General features: G+C 40.4%; 1 protein-coding gene across 1 annotated transcript in view; it reads left to right on the plus strand.

Annotated features, from left to right (window-relative positions):
- The window catches only part of LOC118236781 (mastermind-like protein 2), an 88,633-nt gene that overhangs the window by 50,579 nt on the left and 12,821 nt on the right, over nucleotides 1-25,233 (plus strand). The window contains exon 2 of the mRNA XM_035435407.1: nucleotides 4,981-6,273. Within this exon, the coding sequence (XP_035291298.1) occupies nucleotides 4,981-6,273 (1,293 nt within the window). The remainder of the gene's footprint in view (nucleotides 1-4,980; nucleotides 6,274-25,233) is intronic.

Below are 25,233 nucleotides of genomic sequence, written 5' to 3' on the forward strand. Positions count from 1 at the left end.
GCAACAGAGCCATGTGCTTTGACGATCGGTTAAATGACTGATGACTTAGAGAAAGTGTGGGCTACCCGTGTTTCAGTATGTCGCACGCTTGCCTTGATCTACAGTTTGAAGAAAACAGATGTCAGTCAGATGGTGCTGTGATCCGCTCTGCGCAGGCTGGAAGGTTAGGGGAGGAGACCCTGCACACCCTGCCTTTCACTTTGCCCAGTTTCATAACGCTCAGTGCTCTAAGCCGATACATACAAGCAAGCTGTGTGCAAAGGAAGTGGATGATGATCATGCCTCAAATGGCAGCTGTGTAGAAGTCATGTAATTCTGCTTGGTTTCTTAGTGTGTCATTACACCCATTTTGCCCCCATTCACTAAAAATGCAATAGTGAGTTCAGCTGGAATAAGCATCCTTAACTTTTTAATTTGCGGGGTTCAAATTTTGTTGATATTTTCTGCATCAGTATTGCTTTACTGCAGCTGAAAGAATTGTGAATGTATTTTCTTACAGTGAACATTCAGCTCTTCATGCAGAATTAAAATGATGAAATCTGTTGATAAAAATGAATTTGTGCCAGATCAAAGTGAAATAAATATTTTAAATGCTCTTTAGACACTAGTCAAAGTTGAATGCGTTCCTGCAGATCAATGAATAATGTTACAAAAACATAATCATTTGACATCAGAACTTTATTCTGCTTTCTGAATAAAATCTTTCTTTTACCTTTCTTTTAAAAACTGTAAATACTCTATGATTTTTACTGGTGGCTGGAGGGTTTAGGTATTTTGACTTTTTATTTCACAAAGGTCTGACTCCTAATATTTCATAAAAACATTAGTACCCTGGAAAAGTACCCTGCATTGAGATATCATTTGTAAATATTACAATATCAAGGAACTTGCCTGATTTGCCTTTGTTGCCATTTTCTTCTCATTTTCAAGGCAATTATTTATTTATTTATTTATTTATTTTTAAAAGAAGTTCCTTAGCTATATCACCCAACCATGTGTTGCCTTAACATTAACTCTTGTTGGATACAAGTGCTCAGACTGGCAAGTCTCTGTAATCTTGTTTTGTTGACAGTTATTACTGGCATCATCCTGTCTATTCAAGCTTTCGAAACCAATATCACGACATAGTCAGACTCATATGAGTGATCATATGAAATCAAAACCAGTTTTTTGAATGTCTGATTCTCTCATTGTGAATCTGGTTACAAGTCTGTATTAAAAAGTGGTTAGATGGAACCACAGTGGACACCGGAAGAAAATATTTCTAAATAAATATGTACTTGAAGAAGGGGTCATTTTATAGCAGTCTTGAACACCATCTGTGCCTTGACAGATGATCAGTGGTACTGTTGTCTACATGCCCTGTGCGTGAGTCCTATTCCCAGCCTTTACCCCAGGTCTAATTTCAGAGCCTCATCTCTTTATAATTGAACTAATTGGTCTCTCCTTACCAACCCCTTGGCAACTTTTACATTGTGTCACAACGGATGCCATTGTGTGGGCCAGTAATGCTTAAATTCAGATTGAAAGCAAAACGTCATGCGTAGAAAAGATGGGCTACATAGTGTAATTCTCAGTTTGATCTGCATCCAATGCAATCATTCTTAACTGTAAATATGTTACCTTTTTAAGATGGTACAATGCATTGCTTTTGATGTGGGTCATCAGGGAAGGAAGATCCCTTTAAATCAGACCTCTACAAGTCGGGGATTTGACTCATTTGCTTGCCTTTTGTGGAATGCCTGGTCTGGAATGAAATTGAATGGACTGGAATGGGGTTGTTTACTGTAGAAAGGGCATGGATGAAAAAGATATTCTGGATGGAGGTGTCTTTACAAACCAAATTCTCAAGACTGCTAATCGGTGATGGAATTCAAGGAAAAAACTCAGGTGAAAAGAGCATTATTATTCAAACATAATTCTAAAAAATTACAGTAGAATAAATTATTTTAAAAGGCTGCAGAAGTCAATTGGTCATATGGGAACACATATCTGAAATACTTGTATGATGTCCTGTCCAAATGATCAACGTTTTCATCAGGTAGTTTTAGGCTGATGTCAGGGAGTTTTTTGGGTATTTTCAATGAAGCTAAATATATGTGGATAAAGACGCTGAGCGAGAGGTCAGATTTAAGAGCTGAGCTAGCGAGGGACTAGTCTGCCTCTGGATTTCATGTAAACTTAATGATTTATTTAGCCCAATCATTTAGGAATCAGTATTTTAGATACATGTCTTGATAAGTCCATGAATGCCAGTTGAAGACAGTTCCTGTGCCTCAACATGGAACACCTTGTCGTGGTCTAATCGACAGTAAACCAGCATGAATGTATTCAGCTGATTAGTTAATTTGGCACGTGTAACTGGTTATAACAAAAACCTGCATACAAACTGGCCCTTCATGAATGGAATTGGCTTCCCCTGGCCTAAGCAGTTTATCTAGAAATTAGATTTGACAAAATGTTTGTGTTCATTATTATTATTATTATTAGTAGTAGTAGTAGTAGTAGTAGTAGTGTTACTACTACTACTACTACTTGCCAGATGTCAGAGTAGCTTTCTTTTTTTTCATTCAATTTTTAATTGACTAACTTGGTTACGTGTTGTAATTGTAACTACAGATAATATTAACTCATTGTTTGTAGTATACAAGATTACTCCACATGAAGGTTAAATTCGGGTACCTCTTTTTTGACCAAAAAATATGTTTTTTGCTGATTGGAATGTTGCATTGAAAGTTCTAGTTAAATAAAATCTCTCTCTCTCATTTTCACCTCCCAGAATCCTTGTGGTTTTCACAGTGTGGTCTGTTCCAGGGCATTGTGGGAAACACCAGAATGCAAGTACTGTACACAAATTGTTGGTTATATAGTACACATCTCCTTGTGGACAGAGAATACATCATAGTTTTTATGAACATTAATGGGCTGTAGAACTCCATTCTGTGTATGCCAGCCTTTGTTTCGACCATTTTTTCTTTTTCAATTTTTTTATTTTCTCAACAACTGAATCCACCAGTGATGATTCACTTCTGTCATTTCCACTGGGGTTATATGCAAACCTGAGATTGTTGCTCACAACTTCATCAAAAATGCCAGATCAAGTACATAATCATACTAAATAAATAAGAGCAGGAGTTAGCATGAAATGCCAAAACATGTCAACCCCCCTTGTGTACCCTTAGCGTAGCCTGGAAGTATACAGCGGGATGCTATTGGTGTTCAGTACTCAAGGAGCCAAGAGAGCGGTAACTGATGAGGGTGATTTCGAGGAGGCAAAAAAGGTCTCAAAAGTCATTTCAGTTTTCATGGAATGAAAAGAGGCATTGCTTTTCAAATTAAACCTCGACAATTAGCCCATATTTAGAATGAGGTTGGAAGCACAGAAATCAACACATTATGTGATAATATGCCCTTTGTAGCCTGTTTACATGCTTTTGCTAAGGTTGATAACTTAATGTGTTTTTTTTTTGTCTATGCTGCTTAAACACTTGCTTACATCTGGGTTGAATTTACGATTCATTGTGTAGTGGTAATTAACATAAAATAGGGCAAGTAGGAATGAAGAAAATTATGCTCTCCCCTGGTTTTGATAAAGAAAATAATTCTCCCGGAATCTGAGATACTGTCTTACTATCAACACAATGGAGGTGAATGTGATTCACACAAATGTTGCAACGGAAAAAAGGTCTTTTCTACAGTCTCTGGAATTATTTCTTATTTCTATGGCTATTCCCTGGAATTCATTTGTATTTCTTTGTTTGTTTCCTGGAATTATTTCAGTGTTTAATTAAATGGATCTCATTATTCTGTGCATGTACACTGGATCCTGCACAGGCAAATACTGATTCAGAATCCTGCAAAGGCATCACATGGCTTTGCACTGTGCTGCTGTTCCTTAAATGTTATTGCAAATTGTAAACATACTTTTGTGCAACATATATCTTTACATTTGATATCAAGTAGGCATCCTTACTTAGGGTAGAAGTTAAAAATATCTGTTGCCAAATAATAGAACTACAAGACAATAGAATGATTCCTGAACTGCAGTACATAAGAATAATGTTATCGTGTGAAGACAGTACTCCCTGAAATGCAAACAGCTCTGTTGGAGTAAGCCAATTATATCATATCTCACCCCATTATGAGAGCTTACTGTTCCCTTCATCTCAAAACCATGCATGAAATCCTTGATAAAATTCTCATTTGAATCTGGCGTTAATGTTGAGTACAAAGAGAAAACCTTGAAACTTCAAATACTAATTACTTCTCTGGCTTCTGCAAACATAGAAGACAGGGCAGAAAGAATGAACCGAGAAGCCTTGCAGCAAATCAGAAAATTAGATACATTTACATGAAGATAATTTTAACGACGGATACAAGGTTCTTTATATACTAATATTTTGAATTATCACTGTAATTTTAAGAGGTTGAAGAACATCAAAGGATGTCATTTATACAAGGCTCTTAAAGTGCTCTTGTAATATTAAATGTATGCTGTCTTCATGCAACATTAGAATTGAACATATGCAGTAAAATGTTCAGTGTTAAAACAACTCACTATTTTGTTAAATGCAGCATTTTCTGCCTCTTTCTGACTTACAGAGTAGTTTCCTTAATTTATCTCAAATTTGGAAAATAGTGGAAAGGACGTAAGACAACGTAATATCAAAAACAAGCCAATCTAGGCTTGTCAAAAAAGATCCAATGCAAGAAAAAAAAATTCATTACTGATTAATGAAATCCGTACCTCAATATTTGAATTTAGAAAGTGTTTACATAAAGAGTAGAGATGACATCAAATCCCAGTGTCATTACCAATAGTAGTAGTGAGTACATAAACCTACAACATGCTGTTTTCTGCATTGCTAGGTACGCGAGTGAGATTGAGGGTATGCTGCTGCTTTAAGTAGCAAATGTACTGTATAATTGAATTTACTTCAACACTGAATCATTAAACATTATTTTGTCTGTTCTTTGCAGCTTCAAGGGTCACTAAGGAGGAAGATCGAGGGGCAGCCGCTGGGATACAACGTGAAACAGAACGGTCTCTCGGGCGGGGCTTTCGGGCCAGACTTTAAACGCGTCTGCTTGGAGGGCGGGGCCATGGGACACTCGGGCTGCGCGTTCATTAACGGGCAGTCCCACTCCAGGCCAGGGGAGGCGCCGATGAGCCACGGCCTGCAGAGGAAGGACAGGGACATGATGGCCCCGCCCATGGGTGGCGACCTTTTCAGCCTGACCCTGAAGGAGATGAAGAAGGAGCCCGGAGAGGTCCACTCGTGTGGCCAGCCGTCAGCCATGGACCCCGCCGCCATGGTGTTTGACTTCAAGGAGGAGGGCGACGGGCAGATCGACCCCGAGCTGCAGGATCTGTTCGATGAGCTCACCAAGTCCGTGCCCTCCCTCAACGACCTGGAGCTGGAGAAAATCCTGAAGCAGGATGACGATGATGCTTTTGGCCTGGAGCTGGGACGTCCCAGCTCAGCGGGGGCAGGCAGGCCGTGTGGCCAGCTGGAGAGGGCCATAAAAACCGAATACTCCCCGGGGTACGGCCACGCTCACAGCCACGCCCGCGGCCACGCCCCCGTCGGGTCACCCCAGCTGCGCCCGGCTTCAGCGGGCCCCACACTGTCCTCCACGGTTTCCATGGCCACCCATAACCCTGGCCAGGGGTCGCAGGGGCTACACTGCTCTCTGACAGGCTGGACGGAGGGCTCTCGTGCAGAGCAGCTGAAGCAGATTGCAGCCAATCAGCAGCAGCAGCAGCAACCTGGCCCTAGCCTGCGGCCCCACCCCCAACAACAAAGCCAGCCTGGAGCTGCGGCCAACTGGTCACCTGCCGTGACTCCCCACTCCACCCCTGGGACTTTTGGCCAGGAGAAGACCCCCAGTCAGCAGACGCTTAGCCCCCAGCACAAGGGGATGAGCAACTGCCTATTCAAACTTACCGGCAGCGGGAATGGCGGCTCCTCCTCAGAAATGAAGGCCCTCGGCAGCAAGCCGCTCTCTCACTTCAGCCACAAACCCCACACCCAGCAGAGTCCCCTGATGGGAGCACCCCAGAACAAACCCCCCCTGCACTACCAGAACCCCCAGGAGCAGCAGCAGCCACGGCCTGCACCCAGCCCCAACTCACACCAACCCCAACACCCCCAGCACTTCCACAACCCCGCCTTGCCCGCCTGCCAGCAGCCCAAACCCCCCCTGACCCAAAGAATGCCCCTCAACCAGCATGGGTCAGGGCTGCATTTCAAGGTGGCGCAGCAAAGACAGGTAAAAATAACTTGATAACTTTTAATGACTGCCATGTATAAACTGTCTTCCTTTGGCGGCACTGTTGTATAATGATTAGGGCACAGGGCTGGTAACAGAAATCTCAGGTAGCAAAGGTGCTTAACCTGAGGTGCTGTGTGTGTGTGTGTGTGTGTGTGGGTGTGTGTGTGTGCGCATGTGTGTGCGTGTGCAGGTGTGTGCGCATGTGTATATGTGTGTGCATGTGTGCATGTGTGTGCGCATGTGTGTGTGTGTGAGTGTATAGTTAATTACAGTAAAAGTCCACGGTGTATTTTGTGTTGTTTTGGCTCTTTATTCCCATATTGGAATGATATAATGACAATGTGAAATTGCTCTATGTTTTGGTATTTGCTGTATTTTGGCATGTAAGAATACTATGCGAAATTCTGAGCTTCTGTCTTCTGGGCATTCTCTCTTGCAAAAATAAATAGATAAATAAATAAACAAACAAACAAATAAATAAATGAATAGTCAAAAGCTTAAATAATGGCTCTTGCTATTTCAAATGTGCATTTCACTTATATTGTCTAAAAAACACAGCAACTTCTCATTGTTATCACCCTTAATCACTCTCCAGCAGGAAAGCAGGAAGTAACGGTTTCTATCTGATAAAAACTGCAGAGAGAAGCCGCTTGAACGAGAAGGCTATTCAGCTGAGATGAATCGAAAGATGCACTAAAACTTAGGAGACATTTAATTTTATGTTAGCGGCTGCCCACTTCCATACCATGAAGTATTGCTGCAAATACAAGGATAAAGCCTAAATGAGTTGGTGGTTGGCCATCATACCCGAAATGTTATTTTTTGCTTCTTATAGACCCATTTTACTCTGTCAGAACTTGATGAGCAGTGGTGCAGTCCATAGGGTGGTCGGCTCTCGAGCCATGTGTGAGTTACCCTGCAAAGACAATTTAAAGTGATAAATTCAGCAATCAGTAATCGTGCATTAGAATTTGCAGAAATATATCATGTTCAAGATTGTGCCTGGAAGATGTTAAGTTCATTTCACTTTGAGATTCAACAAAACATTTAATTTGACCGGTGGTGCCCAACTTTTGTATGCCACTGTCTTGTCAGCTATCTAGGTAGTGAGAAAAAACTGAATAAGAAAGAGATGCACATTGTATGTGGAATTGCTAGAATTAACTTGTTATGTTGCAAAACATTCCACATACAATACACTATGCTACTAACGGAGGAAGTGTAAAGGCTTATAAAATGGCATACCAGTTGAGTTCAATAGAAATTCTTGGTTGAAGTTTAGTTGTCATGTCTTTTTTGGGGGAAAAAAGCATTTATCTTGCAACTGCTCCCCAAAAGCAGTTCCACTGAACAAAGGAAATTGTTGAAGTGCACCCTTGGTGAAATGTAAAATATGTCTATCTACCATGGCGGGGGGGCGAGGTGGGGGGGTGGGTGGGGGGGGGTTGGGAGGGTACCAGTCAGCTTCTGTGTGCTGCTTTGCTGGAGATCAGTGCCTTCAGGCCCTCTGAAATCTACAGTGGGTGTTCATGTGCCTTTGTTATAACCACCTACTCCTATTTAATTTTCACTGCATTTATTTTTCTGCCAGAATGGCCCCAGCTGGACTTCTTGATACGCCACTTGTCGATTGGTTTTGCTTCTGTAAGGCCTAATTACTGCCTCTCTGTCCAATAAAATAGACAAGAGCCTTTCTCTGCTGATATGGATGCAGAAAAAGGGTATGGCCAATCCTGTAGGCTCTATTTGGCATCCTACAGGTCAGTGCCCATGCTTCAAGCAAGGAGGCTGTAGCCTATGGACGGCTGAGGACAAGGTTGCGTGTACGCATGTGTGCGTGATTGCATGTACTTGTGTATTTGTATGTGTGCGTACACACTTGTGTGCCTGTATGTGTGAATGTCAGTGTGTGCATTTTATTCTGTGTTGTGGTAGATGCTGTTGTTGAGGTAAACCAAGCTGCAGCCTTTGTTTTTTTAGCCCTTGCAGGTCCTGAATTTTATCTCCCCAGAAAGTGGTTTGGTGGTGGCGCGGATTGCAAATGCATGGTAGATTAACATACAGTGCTTCTAATTTCTCCGCCTGTCACAGTCACTTCCCATCAGAGCAAAGGTTTGCACAGCGGGACTCACTAATTGGAAGTTGTTAGCTAGCAGGGACAGTTGTGGAAAATGACAGTAATCTGCTTAGTCTGGTGCAGGAGGTTGGCCTACTGCTTTGTTATGATTGGGAACGCTACGGAATGCCCCTTTTAAAATTTGTTTTCATTTTTGTTTCTTTTCTTTATTCTTTGGTACTACTGGTGTCCTTGGTTGTCCTTGTTTGTTTGAAATAGTGACCTAAAGCAACCCAAAAGGGCTCATATAGGTCTAGGTTTGTGAGAATCTGTGATTGTGCAGTTCCAGGACGTTGCGATGTATGATGGAGAAAGGCGCAATTCATGTTGTTTTTTTGTTGACGGAGATCTCGGGAGCTGTGTATGAGAGAGAGATGAGACGAGACTGTTGTGAAGCCTGTTTGAGATGGAGATTTTACCAGCAGTGTCGAGTTCTCTCCAGCAGTATTGAGAACTAAGCAGCGGTGTCTACAGAGAGGTACAGATGTTGGGAGAGATATCCAAGATAGAGATGCTTTGAGGTGTGCATGACACAGAAATGCTGTTTGCTGCAAGAGGTTGCACTTTTTGGTTTTCTTTGTGTTTTCATTTGAAAATGAATATATATATATATATATATATATAGTATCATTTAATTCAACATGAATTTGAGGAAATTCGATAATAATATTTGAATTCACTACAAATTATTTTTCTCAGTATTTTGAATGATACGAATTGGAAAACGTACAGCTCTTTCTGCTGTGAGTTGTTTGACTGAACAACTCTACAAATTTATACAGTTTATTTTTATTAAGAAAATAATGAATTTTCCCACAAACTATTGAGACCTCACTGGGATTTTGATTGCTCTAAAATGGCTGATCTCCAGCTGAAGAGCTACAGGGTGTGTACATTCCAGCTGTATTTTGTGCCAAAGATTGAATACTTTAAAAATGCATTCTTCCTTCTTTTTTTTTTTTTGTCCTCTTGTCTCCTTGTGACCAAGAAGCTAACTAGCTGCCATGACAGGAAACATTTGCATTTTTTAGCCACAATGTTTACCATTTGAGAAGTTCCTTATGACTATGGGACATAGGCTAAATTATACTCTAAGGAGATTAGCCAAAAACCTTGGTTTTGTTTAAATGAATAAATCTATATTCCATTAAAACATGTGAGTGAAACATACATTTATTCGCACTGAAATTTATGCTCTTTTCTGTTTAATAGTAGTCAAAAGATCACCATCGTTCAGGTAACAATTCCCCAATTTTGCATGCTGTGGGCACATCAGTTGTCACCTTACATGGAGAAAAGAGGAGTGATAGCATGTTCATTTGTGGATAAATGTTACAGTACATACCTGCTCTGGAATTTAGAACCACTGATCAGACTGGAGATAGTTGATCTGAACTGATCATTTCTGTCTATACTTAAGTGTTGCCAGGTTCAAACTTAGCAGGCTCACTCAATTAGAGGAGTCTACTTATTTGGCTAACCTAATTAGAGTTGGGTTTTTGAAAAGCAGTCAAAGAATACAGAACTTCATAATGTAACATTTAAAAAAATATATTTTCATTTCAAAAACTGTATCAGTTTGCCAAGATGGTGGGTAGATCACTTGTTTCACATTAAGTATAAGTATAAGAACAAGTTATGTCTGTTAGGCTGTGATACAGATTGCAGTTCAGTTGTGAGGTCATAGCTGTTCACATCAGACTTGGAAGACATCACAGATCAAAGCGATACATTCTGGTAAAATGGCTTCCTATTTCTTATGATGTCTTTTTCAGTTTGTCAAAGCAGTCTAGGGTCAGATGGTCTCGGCAATGACTATGGCTGAGCTGCTGGTGTGTGGGAGAAGCTGTCGATTGTATCTGGCCTATGCTGCTCAGCTCCTGTGAGGAAGCGGGCTGTAGGCAACGGTTTCTCATGCACTGTAGCATGCCTACAAAACCACAAATGCTCTCTCACACACACACATGCACGTACACACATGCACACACACAAACCTTTAACACTTGTCTGCGTGAGCCCACAAACAAGCAAATGAATACACACACACATACAAATGAACACTTGTCTGCATGCACACACAATTGCATAAATACACGCATGAATACACTTACATGCATACACACACCTACAAGAACACACACACACACACACAAATATGGACAGGTAGACATGCCTTTGCAACGTGAGTAAATGCCGAAGGCATTTCTGAGCTCGGTCTGCATTGTAGGACCTCATCCTGATTGACAGCATCTCAGTCCAGAACAGATCTGTTCTTTTTACCATCATTAAAACAACCTTTCCTATGGGCAGCCTGTGAAAGCATTTACTCTTTAGTGCCATGTTAAGACCTTGAATCAAAAGAAAAAGTAGCACAATGTTAAGTGCTGGCATCAAATGGCTTTAAAAGGGAAGGTAGAAAAGGTCCAGAAGTCTTAAATATTGCTAGAGAGTGCTCAAATGAACACTAACATTTTTTTATGACTGCAGCTGACTGGTTCATCAACCCTCTATTTTATTCTTCCTTTTTTCTTGGCTCTCTTTCCTCTTCCATCCCTCCCTCCATTCTTTCTCTCTCCTCCTTCTGTCCCCCCCTTTTCTCAGTTCCCTCCATATCTGCTTCTGTCCTTGTTCTCTTCCACTCCTCACTCCCTAACTCCATTCCTACAACTTATCCTTCTGTCCCTTCCCTCTCTCTCTCTCCATCCCTTCCCCCCACTCTTCCTGATTTTTCTCCATTCCTGCTTCCTTTGCTCTCACTCCCTTACTACCCCTGTCTCTCTGTCCATGCCTGTCTCCACCAATCAGAGCTCAGACTCCTCTGCCCTGCACTCTGTCCAGTGTAATTATGAGATTAGTTCCTCAGTAACCTGGAGAATGCAGACTGGATTAGAAATGACAGGTAGTTTATTTAGTCTCAGTTGGACCCTCTGTTATTACCATTATAATGCAGGTTTCCTTGCGAGAGTAGAGAGCAGAGTATGGTTCAAACGGCAGACCCTGTGGAAGAAGGGATTGGATATTCTGGTAGTCTGCATGGTCATGCAGCAAGCTCTACTCTGAGGTTAAATAAAATCACAGGAAATGTGCTGGATCTTGCATCCCAACCTCTCTCTCTTTTAGGCAGTGGTCATGTATGAGCAAGGAGGGCAGAGAGGGCAGGGTTTGGAGTGCACCATCGCATTTAATAAATCTGCAAACAGAGGTTCTGTTTACTGGGAAAGATGTCCTCTGCCAAGTTTAGAGAACCAAGCCTTCCCCTTGGATGGCCCCAGACTTCAGTCTACATGAAGTACATCAGTGGCATCACCCTCGGGCCACACTAGTGCCACTGTATAGAGGGCTAAATCACACTGTTCCTTGTAGAGACACGTACCTCCCGTTGGGGAAAAAAACTCAGTGAAGCTGTGGAGACAACAGGAAAGAAAAAAGCTACACCGTGATTTAAAGACTGAGAAAGTGGTTTAACTGTCAGGGTGCTACAATCTGTGCCAAAGGTCAAAGGTTCAAATGCTCATTTGGATATGTAAGCAAGGTGATCCACCTCTGTTGCTTCTTTGGTGAAAACATCATTTGAGGGTAGTGAAAGTAATGCTTTCTGGACTGGACATTTATGGGAGATATTATATATTCCAAACAAGGAAGCAGACAAATTCAAGTCAGAGCACTTTGCTTGTCACAGCAGTGCCTTTTAACACACTGCTTTTCAGTACTGTACAGGGACACTGGGTGGCTCGTCCTGTTAAGGCATTGTTCTAGTACATGGGTGGGCCCCACAGTCTCATATCAATTACAGACTGTGCCAGTGCAAACTGAGGCTGTTACCCCTGCAGTACAATGCCCAGTTGCCTCTAGCATGGCCCAGGAATGGAAGGGCTTCAGCTAACAGAAATAATAGTGTCTTGTCATGCACCAACAACCCCTGCTGGTCAACTAGGCACCCACAAGTTCATATTTTCAGTTATGCGTGAAACATATCCCTCAAACCTATGCAAGCTCAACTTGCAAATGGCAATATGATAAGATATGTGCTTGTGTGTGCTCTCATGTGTTGACAACAGTGGTAGCATTCCAGGATGATTGGACATTCCAAATTGGGTTGAAAAAGCATTTTTTAAAATTTATAAATACCATACATACTTGGCTTCATTTCAAGCAAAATGTGCTCGCCACTTCCCAGGTCAGTAAGACAAGTTTCTAAGGATTTTAATTTCTAAATCAACACAAAAGAAACTGCAAAATGCAATCAGAATTGCAACCCCTTCCCCAGAATTTCCCCCTTTCTTCTGCAGCCTGACATTAACTTTTTTTCCCTCATTCTTTTCCTGTGGTGCATTTGTTCCAGCTTCACATGGTTAGGACCACCACTGAAATAACGTGTAAGCAAATGATGTAGGAATGTTGGAATGTCGGAATTCCAATGCTATATTTTTTTCTAAAAATTGACACACAATTACAGCTGGATTTGATTTTGTAATGTCATTAAGCCACGCTCAACTCAAAAACTTAACTGAGGTGAACAATCCAGAAGTGATGTCACTTAAGGGATTGAAAACTACAGCACAGCTGTAAAATCAAAATATGAATTCTACAGTTGAGATGAATGAAGTGGAATCATGCACATAAAATACCACAGCCTTACCATTTTGAGAACACTATACATCCAAAGGACCAGGAACAGTCAAGGAGGAGAAGAACAAATGGGGATTGGTATGAGATTGAGACGTGTTCAGAGTTAAGGCTGTTTAATGCTTCTGTGTAAACTGTGAAGTTTACATGATATGCACTGCGTGTGGCACTCATAAACGGGCAGAATGTTGTGGTGAGTGACCGTAGAACTGATGCTACAAAGCTGTGGTGCTAGGTAACGTTAGCTGGCTCATATCAGTACTGCAGGTGAAACGTCACAGTTTCTATTTCACATTGTGTCCGTTTTCATTTAATTGCATCTAGAGTTCATAACTAGCTGGCTAGCTTACATGGCATCATCATTGTAGTTGTGCCCACCCAATCAGTACTGATAACTACCTACCTAGCTAGATGTTTATCTGCACATTGCAAAACTGGCTGAATGTAATGTAATGTCAGCTAAACTAACTGCATTTTGAATCTGTGTGAAGTATGATGCTAGATAGCTACCTATCTAGTTGGCAAACCAGTTACTTGCATTGATACCATTTCATTAAACTGTGGGATTGTCATGTTACTTGCTGGCTGGACCTCTATGTGGATACACTGATTACCTTCTGCTGCTGCTCTACTTCACTAGTGTGAACAACATCACTGGCTGTGAATTTTTTAAAAGGCCTTAGTTTCTCTGTATTTCTGCCCTTGTAGCCAGATTTTTATTTTTTATTTTTTGCAGTTAAAAAAATCATCCTCCCCAGCATTGAATCTGGCATTGTAAATCTCTTAAAAAATATAACCTGAAAGGGTACACTTTAAGCCAGAGCTGCCCAACCCTGTTCCTGTAGGTTTTCACTCAAACCCTAACTAAAGCCCACCTCATTCTATATCTAGAGATCTTGTTGAACTGCTAATTAGTAGAGTCAGGTGTGCCAAATTAGGGTTGAAATTGTAAACCTGGATGGTAGATCTCAAGGAACAGGGTTGGGTAGTCCTACATTAAACCCCTAAGTGAGTACCATGCTGAAAATTCCAGCTGAAGCCAGTTGGGATTCTAAGCAGGTTTAAGGTGGTTTAAGATGGTTAAAGACACTTATAACTGGTCAAAACTGTTTATGCTGGTACAGTAAGCTTTTGGACTAGGTCTCTAGATCTCTTTAGGCTGGTCAGCTGGTGAACAGCTGGTTGGGCAGCTGACCAGCCTAAAGTGTCAAAAACAGCTTGAACTAGCTTGACCAATTTAGGCGGGTTTAAGCTGGAAATTTCTTCAGGTTACATTAAGAAGCCATATGTGTTTGTTCACGATTTCTGGCTCTGACCATGAGACAGAAGTCACAGAATTTGTTGACCACATTTCCACTGGAGTTATTGGAAGGCTGAGGATTCTGCTAACAGCCATAGGGTTGGGGGGTGGGGGGAGTAGGGGTGTTGGTGGATTTGTGCTATTCCCAGGATCCCGTCTTGCATCTGTAAAGGATTTTGTGCTTTTTTCAGAGGGGAGAGAGAATGAAATGAATTCCTATCTGATATGATATTTCCTCCAAATTCTATTCTTTTATTTTGGCCTGAGGAAATGAGGCGGTTTGAATGAGGTACAGCATGGCAGGAGCTCCGCTCAGTGTGTGCGTGTGTATGTGCAGTGCCCTTCGGAACTGTTGGCACCCTTGGTAAAGGTGATCAAAAAGATGATCTTGCAATCAAAGTATGAGAGAAATCTCACCTTTAATTGTAAAATTGTGCAAATAAAAAAATGCCTTGATCAAGAAATATTTTTCTCAAAAATATGTGTGTCACAATGATTGCCACTCCTAGATAATCTTATGAACAAAATTTATTAGAAGCATCCTGCCATTTATATTTTCCTTTTTTTAAGTTGATCTGAGTGTAAGAACTCTTGAGTTGTCAACTGTGACTTCCTTTGTCACTGGGGTATAAATATGAGATGACACATATTCCAAACACCCCTGGGCATTCATCAACATGGGGAACGCAAGCGTATTGTGAATGCAATTGTAATTGTCCCACATGCACAGTGATGAGGATGGTTTATGAGCAATCTCCAATGATCACATTTGGAGAATTGAAGATTTTGGTTGCACCTTGGGGTCACTAAGTCTCTAAAATTACATTTAGACACCACCTCCATGTCAACAAACTTTTCTTTTTTTTAAAGGCTGTTTTAAACCACAAATTTGGTTGTGTCTGGAGATTGTTTAATGTCATTGGAACTTTGATTTGAACTGGGCTCTATGGTCAGGTGAGCCTAGAATAAAATTATTTGGCCACAAACACCAGAGCTGGGTTTGGTGTAAAAAAGAGGTTTGGTCATGCTGATTTAATCTGCGTTGCAACATATGGCGTGGATGTTGTGAGGCTGTTTTATTTTAAAAGCCCTGGGAACCTTCTAATGATATATTGCATCATGGACTCTGTCAAGTGCCCAGAGATTTTAAACCTAAATCTTGCTGCCTGTGGGGTGAGCTGAAGTGGTGAATTCACAAACAAAGGTTAAGAACTGTGATAGAACTGGAGAGATTTTGCATGGAGGAACGGTCTCAGATCCTCGCCCACCTCACCACACATTACAGTCAGAGACTCAGTGCTGTTATCTTTGCAAAGGGCAGGCGCACAAAGTACAAGATGCAGGGCTGCCCAATAATTGTGATGCGTATCTTTTTAGGATAAAATGGTTTTGTGTTAAAGTGCATTTTCCTCTAATCAAGCAATGACTTCACAAGATAATTTTAAAAATATATTACTGAGCACAGAATATATTTGATAGATAAACAATACAGTGAATTTTATCCAGCAATTTGTTGTCCTTAATTTAGCGTGGTATATGTGTGTGTGTTATTATGTATGAATATGCATATATGTTTTTATGTGTGTGGGTGTATGTGTGCACTTGTACATGGGTGCATTTGTGTGTACGTATGTCTATATGTGTGTGTGTGTGTGTGTGTGTGTGTGTGCATGTAATGGTGGGCACATAGCAGCAACATGACAGGATGACAGGATAAGGGCAACAGGAAGGTTCAACCGTACAATGTGGTGACAAGCTAGGTGGCAGATATTCAATGTGTTCACCTTGATCAAAAAACACAGAGGTGTCAGTGGAGTGAGGACTAGAGGATGATGCTACAGAAATGGGTTTTGCACTGAATCTCCCAAATCCAAAGCACGTTTAGTTTCTCATTGCTTTCAAGAATTGAAATGCAGAGAAATAAAAATGATTGCAGGTTCATGCTTTAATATTAGTAAGTAGAGCTTTAAAGATAATCCTTCATCTACAGTATGTTCCGAGTGTGTAGCATGCTCTGTGTGTTACAGTTGGCTACAAAATAATGCAGTTGATTGATGAAATAAGTTCTAAGCCTCTTCACTGATGGGTTGTGCTAAAATGATAAATCTCTTTTGGATTAGTCTAATACCTTCGCAAAGGGGGAGTTGGGGCAGTTCTATTTGCGTTACGTTCAGATAACACAAAACCTATCCATATGTTGACCGACCCCTCCAGTTGACGCTTGCTATCAGTTTATTATTTTGCATCCAGTTTGGCTAAGAAATTATGTGGTGCAATATACAGTAACCAATCCTGTGATGACCATCACATCTCTGCAGAGCTTGGCATATCCAGAGACCTTTGTTCAGGTTTTTGGGTACTAACTGAATTATTCTACGGATCTCTAAAAAGTAGCTTGGAGCTCCTGCTAATATATATTTTTGAAATAATTACAGGATCGTGAACTCCTAGTGATTTTTCAGACCATTACTGGGGGTGCACTTTCTGGCTGAAAAGGCTGGCTGAACGCTTATGTTTGCTTTTCAGTATGGCAAGCCAAAATCTGTGAACGTTCCAGTTAACCTCAAGCGACTGAGCTGGGTAGCACAGTGCAGACAAATGCGTTTTTCTTCTTATTAATTTTCTCTTTGTTTCTTTTGTCGGTGTTAACAGAGAAGCACAATAAACTGCTCTGTTAGCATTGACTGAAAAAGCCAAAATAAAATTTAAAAGAAAAGCATTTTTTGCCTTGGACTGGAACATTTTACCCAAATATAAAAGGAAAACTCTCCATTTAAACAGCTCGATAGCTTGAAAATCATCACACAAAAAATAATTTGCACTTTTACATGTTCGTTTACTAAAGATACAGTGTACAGACTTTTAGACACCATTTTCAGGTGCCGCATCATTGTTTGCAATCCACATGCAAAGAAATCTTCAGCATATTCATTATATCTTTTCTGTATATATATATATATATATATATATATATATATATATACAGTGCTTTCAGGAAGTATTCACCCCATTTGAACTTTTTTGCATTTTGTCCTATAATTATACTTTAAATATTAGTGCTTTTGATTCAAAGCCATTCCTTGGGTCATTGCCCTGTTGGAATGTGAATCTTAGCGCTGAACACTGATCTCTTGCAGACTGAAACAGATTCTCCTCACGGATTTGCCTGTATTTGGCTCCATCAATTCTGATGGCAACAAGCTCCTGAGTGTCTCCTGCTAAAAAGCAACCCTCTGCCACGATTCTGCGGCCACCGTTCCAAAATGGAATGCACCTGGCTCCATTTAGGGTGTAAATGCAAAGGGGTGAATACTGATCAGTCCTACTCAGGTTTTTATTTGTAATATAATTTCTAAGACATCTAAATACTTTTTCATTTTTACATTATAGAGAGATTTGCTTTTAGGAGTAGAAAAAATCTAATTTAACTTTGCAGCACAGCAATACAAGATATACTTAATTGGGGGTGAACATTTTTATGAAGGTACTGTCGATGAACAGTGCCCTCCAAAATTATTGACACCCATTTTAAAGATGAGCTTGACAGAGAAAGAGGCTGTATAAAATAACACAGGTAATGAGCTATACTATAGTGTATGGGGCGACATAGCTCAGGAGGTAAGACCGATTGTCTGGCAGTCGGAGGGTTGCCGGTTCAAACCCCGCCCTGGGCATGTCGAAGTGTCCTTGAGCAAGACACCTAACCCCTAACCCCTAACTGCTCTGGCGAATGAGAGGCATCAATTGTAAAGCGCTTTGGATAAAAGCGCTATATAAATGCAGTCCATTTACCATTTACCATGTATGCTCATAAAAGGGGAAAATATATTATTTGTATTATTTGCTCAGCAAAAACATTTTTATGTAATAATTTTAATTCCCAGAAAAGCTGGCACCAAATCTGTTGGATGTCTTTTCAGTACTTTGCAAGGATAACACTTAATCTTCTAGTGTTTTATGAGATTGCTAAACATATGTTTGACCATTCCTACGCATGCAATCTTTCAAGATCCGTCAGCCAGGTTCAAGCCTGAAGACTAAGATGGGCTTTGCGACAGTGTGTCAGTTAACTAGTCCTTGGTTGATTTTGAAGTGGGCTTGGGATCATTGTCCCTTCCCTTTAATTTGCAACCAAGAGTCTTCTCACAAGCTACAAACAAGTACACACAATCAGAATGGAAACGCATGCACACACACACACACACTCACACACATAGTCCTACACGTGAGCACAATGCACACCCCAGCGAATTCTGACTTGGTGTTGGATTTAATCTGCTCTTCAGTCTTTCCGTTTACAGTGTGTTGCTGTGGCCAGCTCCTTAGGCTGTCAAAAGCATGTGAAATCTGTCTTGCCAAAAGAGACCGAGGAGTTTCCCATGATATAGGCTAGTACATGAATGCATTGAGAAGTGAGGCCCCTACTGGATTTTTAGGGTACTTCACCTCCATTCAGCCCCACAGAGACATTTGCATTTGATGCATTGTAGCAAAAGACGGTTTATCATGAGTATTAGGTAAAATTGACAATTAATACAGCCAAGCTTTAGAGAAATTTTGTCCCCCAGAGAGGGGAGAGTGCTGTTTCTGGTGATATTAATTTGTTGATTTCTGTATTAAAGGCATTTTACATTAAAAGAACATGACACAGGAAAGGGGTGTTGTCGTCAGTTGCATTTTAAATGTAGACTGAAAACGTGTACTTTGGGAAATCTTGATAATCTTTCAGGGAACAACCCTAGCTGCAACTAACCATTGTTAAGGCTGAGTGTTTGTCTGAAAAATATTGGCTGAAGTCATGGAGCAGTCATAGCAAAGTTGTTGAAAATCACAGAAAACTGAAAATGCAGAACAAAATGAGGAAGTCACAGAACGGCCCCAAAAAATGGCAAAATCACCTGTGACTTCTGTGACAAACACTGAGCCTTAACCATGGTCAGAGAGACCCCGTTTTCTGGAATATAAGTTAATTAACAGCATTATTTGTCACTGCATGTAATTCTCATCGTAGTCCTATAGTCACTGGGACTATCATGAAATGTTACTCTAGTAGAATAGTTATCAATTCATTAGCTAATTAAAAGCACAACCTAGACTGCTTAAAACCTTAAGGTAATGGTAGCTTCAGCTGCTAGCAACCTGCAAACTTTTTCAAATAACTCCAGTGAGTATACAATCTATATTGATTCAAAGCAAAAATCCTAACTACAGTAGGTCATTTGGTTATGTTATCATTGAAATTAATTTGAATATTATATCATCACTTGAAAGCAATTACCTAAAAGCTAAGTAGACAAACAAATTATTATTTGCACTATGTAGCCTATGTACTGTGATTGAAGAATAAATTAACATTTTGAATTTTTTTTTAAGTTTTGTGGTTTTTAAAAGTAATATTAAAAATTGAAATCAATATCATTTCAAAATGGGAAAGTGATAATCATTCATCACCACTCTGCATAGGGCAGCACTGTCAATGGTAGCACTCACAGCAAGAAGGTCCTGGGTTTGAATCCGGCCTGGCCCTTTCTGTGTGGAGTTTGCATGTTCTCCCCGTGTTCTTATGGGTTTCCTTCGGGTACACCGGTTTCCTCCCACAGTCCAAAGACATTCAGGTTGCCTAATTGGAGACTCAAAATTGCCCGTGGTATGAGTGAGAGTGAATTTTGAGTGAAAAGTGTGTTTGCCTTGCGATATATTGGCAGCCTGTCCGGGGTATATTCCTGCCTCTCAGCCAGTGCAGGCTGGGATAGGCTCCAGCACCCCCCGTGACCCTGCCCAGGATAATTGGGTATAGATAATGGACAGATGGATGGACCACTGCATATTTACAGTATATTCAATTTCTGGCTGGTCTTCAAAGGAGACAAAGTATATATAAGTATATATTGTCCAGCCTGTGAGATATGTGTGGATTTAGATTTCATTATTGTTGAATTTTAAATAATAATATTTATGTCTATTTAGAGCTACATTTAAAAGAATATGTTTTTCTTCTGCTTTTAGGAGAGTTTGCAATATTTTAGATAGGCCCCCTATGTTGAAGTTTTTCATAATTTGTTCTTTACTTGGTTTTTCTTTCTAACTTTTGAATTTCAAAGGAAATATCTTTAAATGTCTGGATTTTGTAACCAATAAAGACACTATTTGCCCCAAAAGGAATTTATAGTTTTGCCATTATTCTTACTATAACTATAAGACTATGTGGGACCCCAATCTTAAATGGAAGCAGTAGTCCTATTTTATGATTTATTATGTTAAAAAACAGAATTTCATTTGAATAAAGACAAGAAATAAGCCCTAAACGATGGTAAATCACTTAATCTTTTTGCCCCGCCTCCCTTTTCAGCAATCTTCGGAATGATCACCTACATCAAGTTTTGTGACGTTATAGCAGGATGAAGTCAAATTAGCTATAACTAGCCCCTTTTTCATTAAAGATTAGCTTATATCATTGTGAATTCATCCACACAGGACAGTTATTGTGACAACGCTAATGGAATTAAGATAAATTGACATTCAGTATGATGCTAGAATAATTTGCTCGCACCTCTGGCTCAAACCTGAATGGCTGTAGCAGGATCTTCTACAGATTTGTCATAGTCATCTGAGTCACTGATAATGTCCTTTGATTTGGAATCAAATATTTCAATGCTGTGCATTTATGTCATCTTTTCAACCTAAAGGTATAATAGCAGAACTGTTCGTGTGCCCCAATGATGTCACACATCACTGAAGTAATTTTCTGGCGTGACTTCTGGTGTTTCTCTCAGGAGTGCAATTTGTCTAATTTTAAGCCATACATAATTTCATCTTAATTTAATGAAAAACTTTAGACTAAAAAGAATTGGTCCAATACCTTTGGGAGATGCTGTTATGTGGTGCTTACCCTTTAATTTTCCCTTAAAATTAAAAAGAAATGTTTTGACTTTGGTTTTTATTCAATAAATGCATACATTAGCTGTATTCTTCTCAACCTAAAGTTTCTTTTGTAACTACAGGTGGCCTGATACTTTTGGCCTGTACTGTATGTGCCCTGTATGCAAGTGCATTTGCTGGGTGTGTGTTTTAACAAGTGAGTCATTGTTAATCCCTTTCTGTTAGCATAATGGAGAAGGGGATCGAGGAAAAGGAGGAAGTGAAGAGAGAGGGAGGATGAGGGAGAAGGGTATTGGGAAAGGAAAAAGGGATAAAGAGAGATAAGGTTAGGGAGAGAAACAGAGAGAGGGAAAGGAGGGTAGAGAGAGAAAGAGGGAGAGACATGGACGGTTGGGGACAACCGTGCTGATCTTGAGGGACAGCAGACGAAATCCCAGAATTCTCATAAGCAGGTCTTGCTGTAGATATCAGAACTACCAGATGATAATCCAGCATCAATCAACCCAGCCATAATCCTAGTCCCTGTAATTAAGTGCCAGGAGGCCAAACTGATCCTGGTAGTTTAGGGTAAAATCAACATCCCTCCCCTCCCCAGAACTGCCTATATTGTGGAGAGCTCAGTGCACTTGTCGGCCCAATCGGTCTCTTGTTTCCAAGCAGCAGGTTTGAAGGGTTTGTTACCATGGATACAGGGACAGGAAAAACAGAAAAGCAGGACATGATAATTAACTGGGTGAAAACCATTCACACTTTGGCCTTCAATAGCCACAGGCACGATTTGTGGTGCAATAAAAACAATATGTGCCGTTCCCCCTCTTCAGCTATATGCCACCAGCCACTCCTCCCGTGGAGGTAGCCCAAAGCATCTACTTTGTCTGAATGCACTCTCGCATGCTCTCAAACCCTCTCAGATGATTTGTACTGCACAGGAAGGCGGCATGGGAAGTTGCGGCGGTTCTGTGTTTCAATTTCGCTGGGGAGGAACTCACAGTTAAAAAAACAGCTCTGCCGGTCAGACTGCAAGTATTGTAAATACTTGCAAAACAAATTGGGGGCTGGTGAGAAAATTAAGCGAGTGCTAGTCACTTAGCAGTTTAACATTACTTTTAAAAGAAACAATGACAATAATTAGCCATTTCCATGGGGTTTCCATTTTTTACTATTCATAATGTGGATGTGCTGAAAGGCAAACATATCACCTCCCTAAGTAAACTGTCACTGTACATTGTTGGTAACTTATGTGGAACAGGAAGTCTATGGTGGAACTGTGCCAGCTCAGCTTTTGTGAGTCTGCAAACCGTCTGGCAGCTTGGACTGATGACTAAAAACTGATGACTAAAATGATTAATTATTCCAACCTTTGTTCCTGATAAATACTGGATTGTCTGACAAGCCTGGTAATGAGGTTGAATTGATGTGTCTGTTGCTGTGAGATTACCCTTCTCCCTGTGGAACTGCCACAAGCCCTCACCCAGGGAAAGGAAATGATTATTGACATTGAAAGTGAGTTTGACACAGTTGTGGAAAATCAGATAGCTTCATTCATTTACAAGACTTAGAGGCGCATACCCCTTGTACTCCTTTCTGTGAAAGCTACAACCACAAAAAACAAGTGTTAATTACATATAACCACTGTGCATCTTTACATTTTTCCTTCTTAAATAGTTTACCTCCACAAATCCATTTTCATGAAATTCTAGACACACAGTGGAACTATCACCGTGTCACCGCAAATACGTTTGAGATTTTTAATTCAACAGACACATTCCCACGATTGCTAGGAATGGACACATGAAGCTAGCCTTCCTTGTTTCAGCAAATGCCCAGAGCACAGGGCTAAGATTCACTGCATTCCAGTTACCCTTTAAAGCTTTGGTTTTAGCACATGCCATGATATCATCATGTAATGATTCGAGGGACTGAGGGTTTCAGAGACTGATGGATGGCATCATTCTTGAATGTACCTTAAAATCCTCATGTCCTAGGTACTACTGTCCTCAAACTTACCAGCGATTGGCACAAGTGTCTCACAATGCCTGTGGGAATTTAAGTCTTCAAGATGCTTATGAATTGTATGTTTATAACATACCCCTCCCCCCCCTCATTCTGGCATACGTATGTATTCTGTTGTATGCATAATCATACTTTTAAGTGACAACACACTGCATTTCATGTACAGGACTAATGACAAAATATGAAAGAATTCAAAATTTTCGTTCCCCAGTCCTTAAGAGAAAAGGGAAAATGTAATCAGTAAGCAGAAAAAAAGTGCATTTTCTCAAAATTACCTGTTCATTTTGGAAGGTCATTAGGGAAACAGAAGCTTTGTAGAATATTAGAGGCAGCAGCTACTACTAAAGAAAACACTTCCTATGGGCTTCCTATGAGCTTATATAAGATTTGAGGGATATTTTATGTTTAAAAACTCCTTGAATTTATTTGCGTTCATTTGTAATAGTTGTTCAACGGGTATAAAATAAACAATTACATAAATTGGATGGGCCAAACATTCAAATCCTGTTACTTTTGGAACAAAACTGGTTTTAAAAATGGTTTTTTGGTTGGGCAACCATGAGAATAGAGAATGCACGTGGCTTGAGACACGGGTGCAGCATGTGACTCACTGGAGGAAGTGCAGCTGCTTCCCAGAATGAGGAGCGCTGCTCTGATGTGCAGTAAACAGTGGTGGTGCGGAGCTGGTAAAGCACGCTATGCCTTCGGCGCTGCTGCTCACCACCACACTCTCAGAAAAAAAGATTCTTTGGCTCGTCTCCATTGGGGAACCAATTTTAGTTCTACATGGAAACCCAAGGCATTCACCTGATCTGAATCAAATCGAACATGAGTTTCATATGCTGAAGAGAAAACTCAAAGCAACTAGCCCCAGAATAAGCAGGAGCTGAAGATTGCTGCAGTACAGGCCTGTCAGAGCATCACCAGAGAAGATACTCAGCACCTGGTGATGTCTGTGGGACACAGACTTCAAGCAGTCATTGCTTGAAAAGGATATGTGGCAAAGTACTAAACATGACTACTTTCGTTTACATAACATTAACATGTCCCAAACATTATGTTATAATTATTATGTATAAAAAATGCTGTAATTTCTACATGGTGAAGCCAAAGTGTATGAAAATACTTTTAAATAAAAGCTCAGAATGCCCACTTAAATTACATTTGTTGTCTGATTACAAATCTAAAATTGTGGAGTACAGAATTAAATCAAGAAACATATGTCTTAGCTCCAAATATTATGATGCTCCCTGTTGATATGGTTCCTCTATGGGGATGGTAAAGGAGTCTTTTGAAACTCTTTCTTCTGCGGGTGCAGTTTCAGCAACTTTATGAGGATGGAGTTTGTTGGTTGAAGAACACAACATATTCAAGATCACCAATACATGTTTTAAAAACAAAATGGCACTAAGCAGTACATACAGGTACAGAAAGTCGCAAGTATAGTGGCTGAGAGGGTGACTGCGTGCAACCTTCACTGTGGTCAGTTACATACTGTAATTCACTGTAGTATGTCACTCCACTACTAACCTTCTGGAGCCAACATACCAGTCCCACAATACACCAGGAAAGCATTTCCTGAGCAGTGTTGCAAACCATAGCGACTTTCCTGCTCTATGGATATAACATTTAAAAAAGAATGTTCTGCCTGCTGAATAAGGACACAGTTTACACAGTCCCCGCTGCTTTGTTGCCTTTCAAGGTTAAAGAAGAAAGTGACAATGGTAAAATGGCTCTCATTGGGGCAGTACCAGAGGTACCAGTGGTACAAGTCCAGGGGTCAGAAAGCAAAAGTCCTGCCATGTGTTTCTTCTACCGACAAACTCAGCCAGTTGATTTCACTAATTAATTCCACCCCCTGGTACATGCCTGGTTTTAACATTACAATAACAAATTGTGTTGATCTGGACATAACATACACTATTTTCATAATTGGTATACTTAATTATAAAGAAGACTTAGAGGCCATGATACACAGTCAATATTTTAGACAATATAGATTGGCAATATTGCCTGCAAAAAG

The sequence above is a fragment of the Anguilla anguilla genome, chromosome 9 (assembly GCF_013347855.1).
Source record: "Anguilla anguilla isolate fAngAng1 chromosome 9, fAngAng1.pri, whole genome shotgun sequence".
NCBI lineage: Eukaryota > Metazoa > Chordata > Actinopteri > Anguilliformes > Anguillidae > Anguilla > Anguilla anguilla.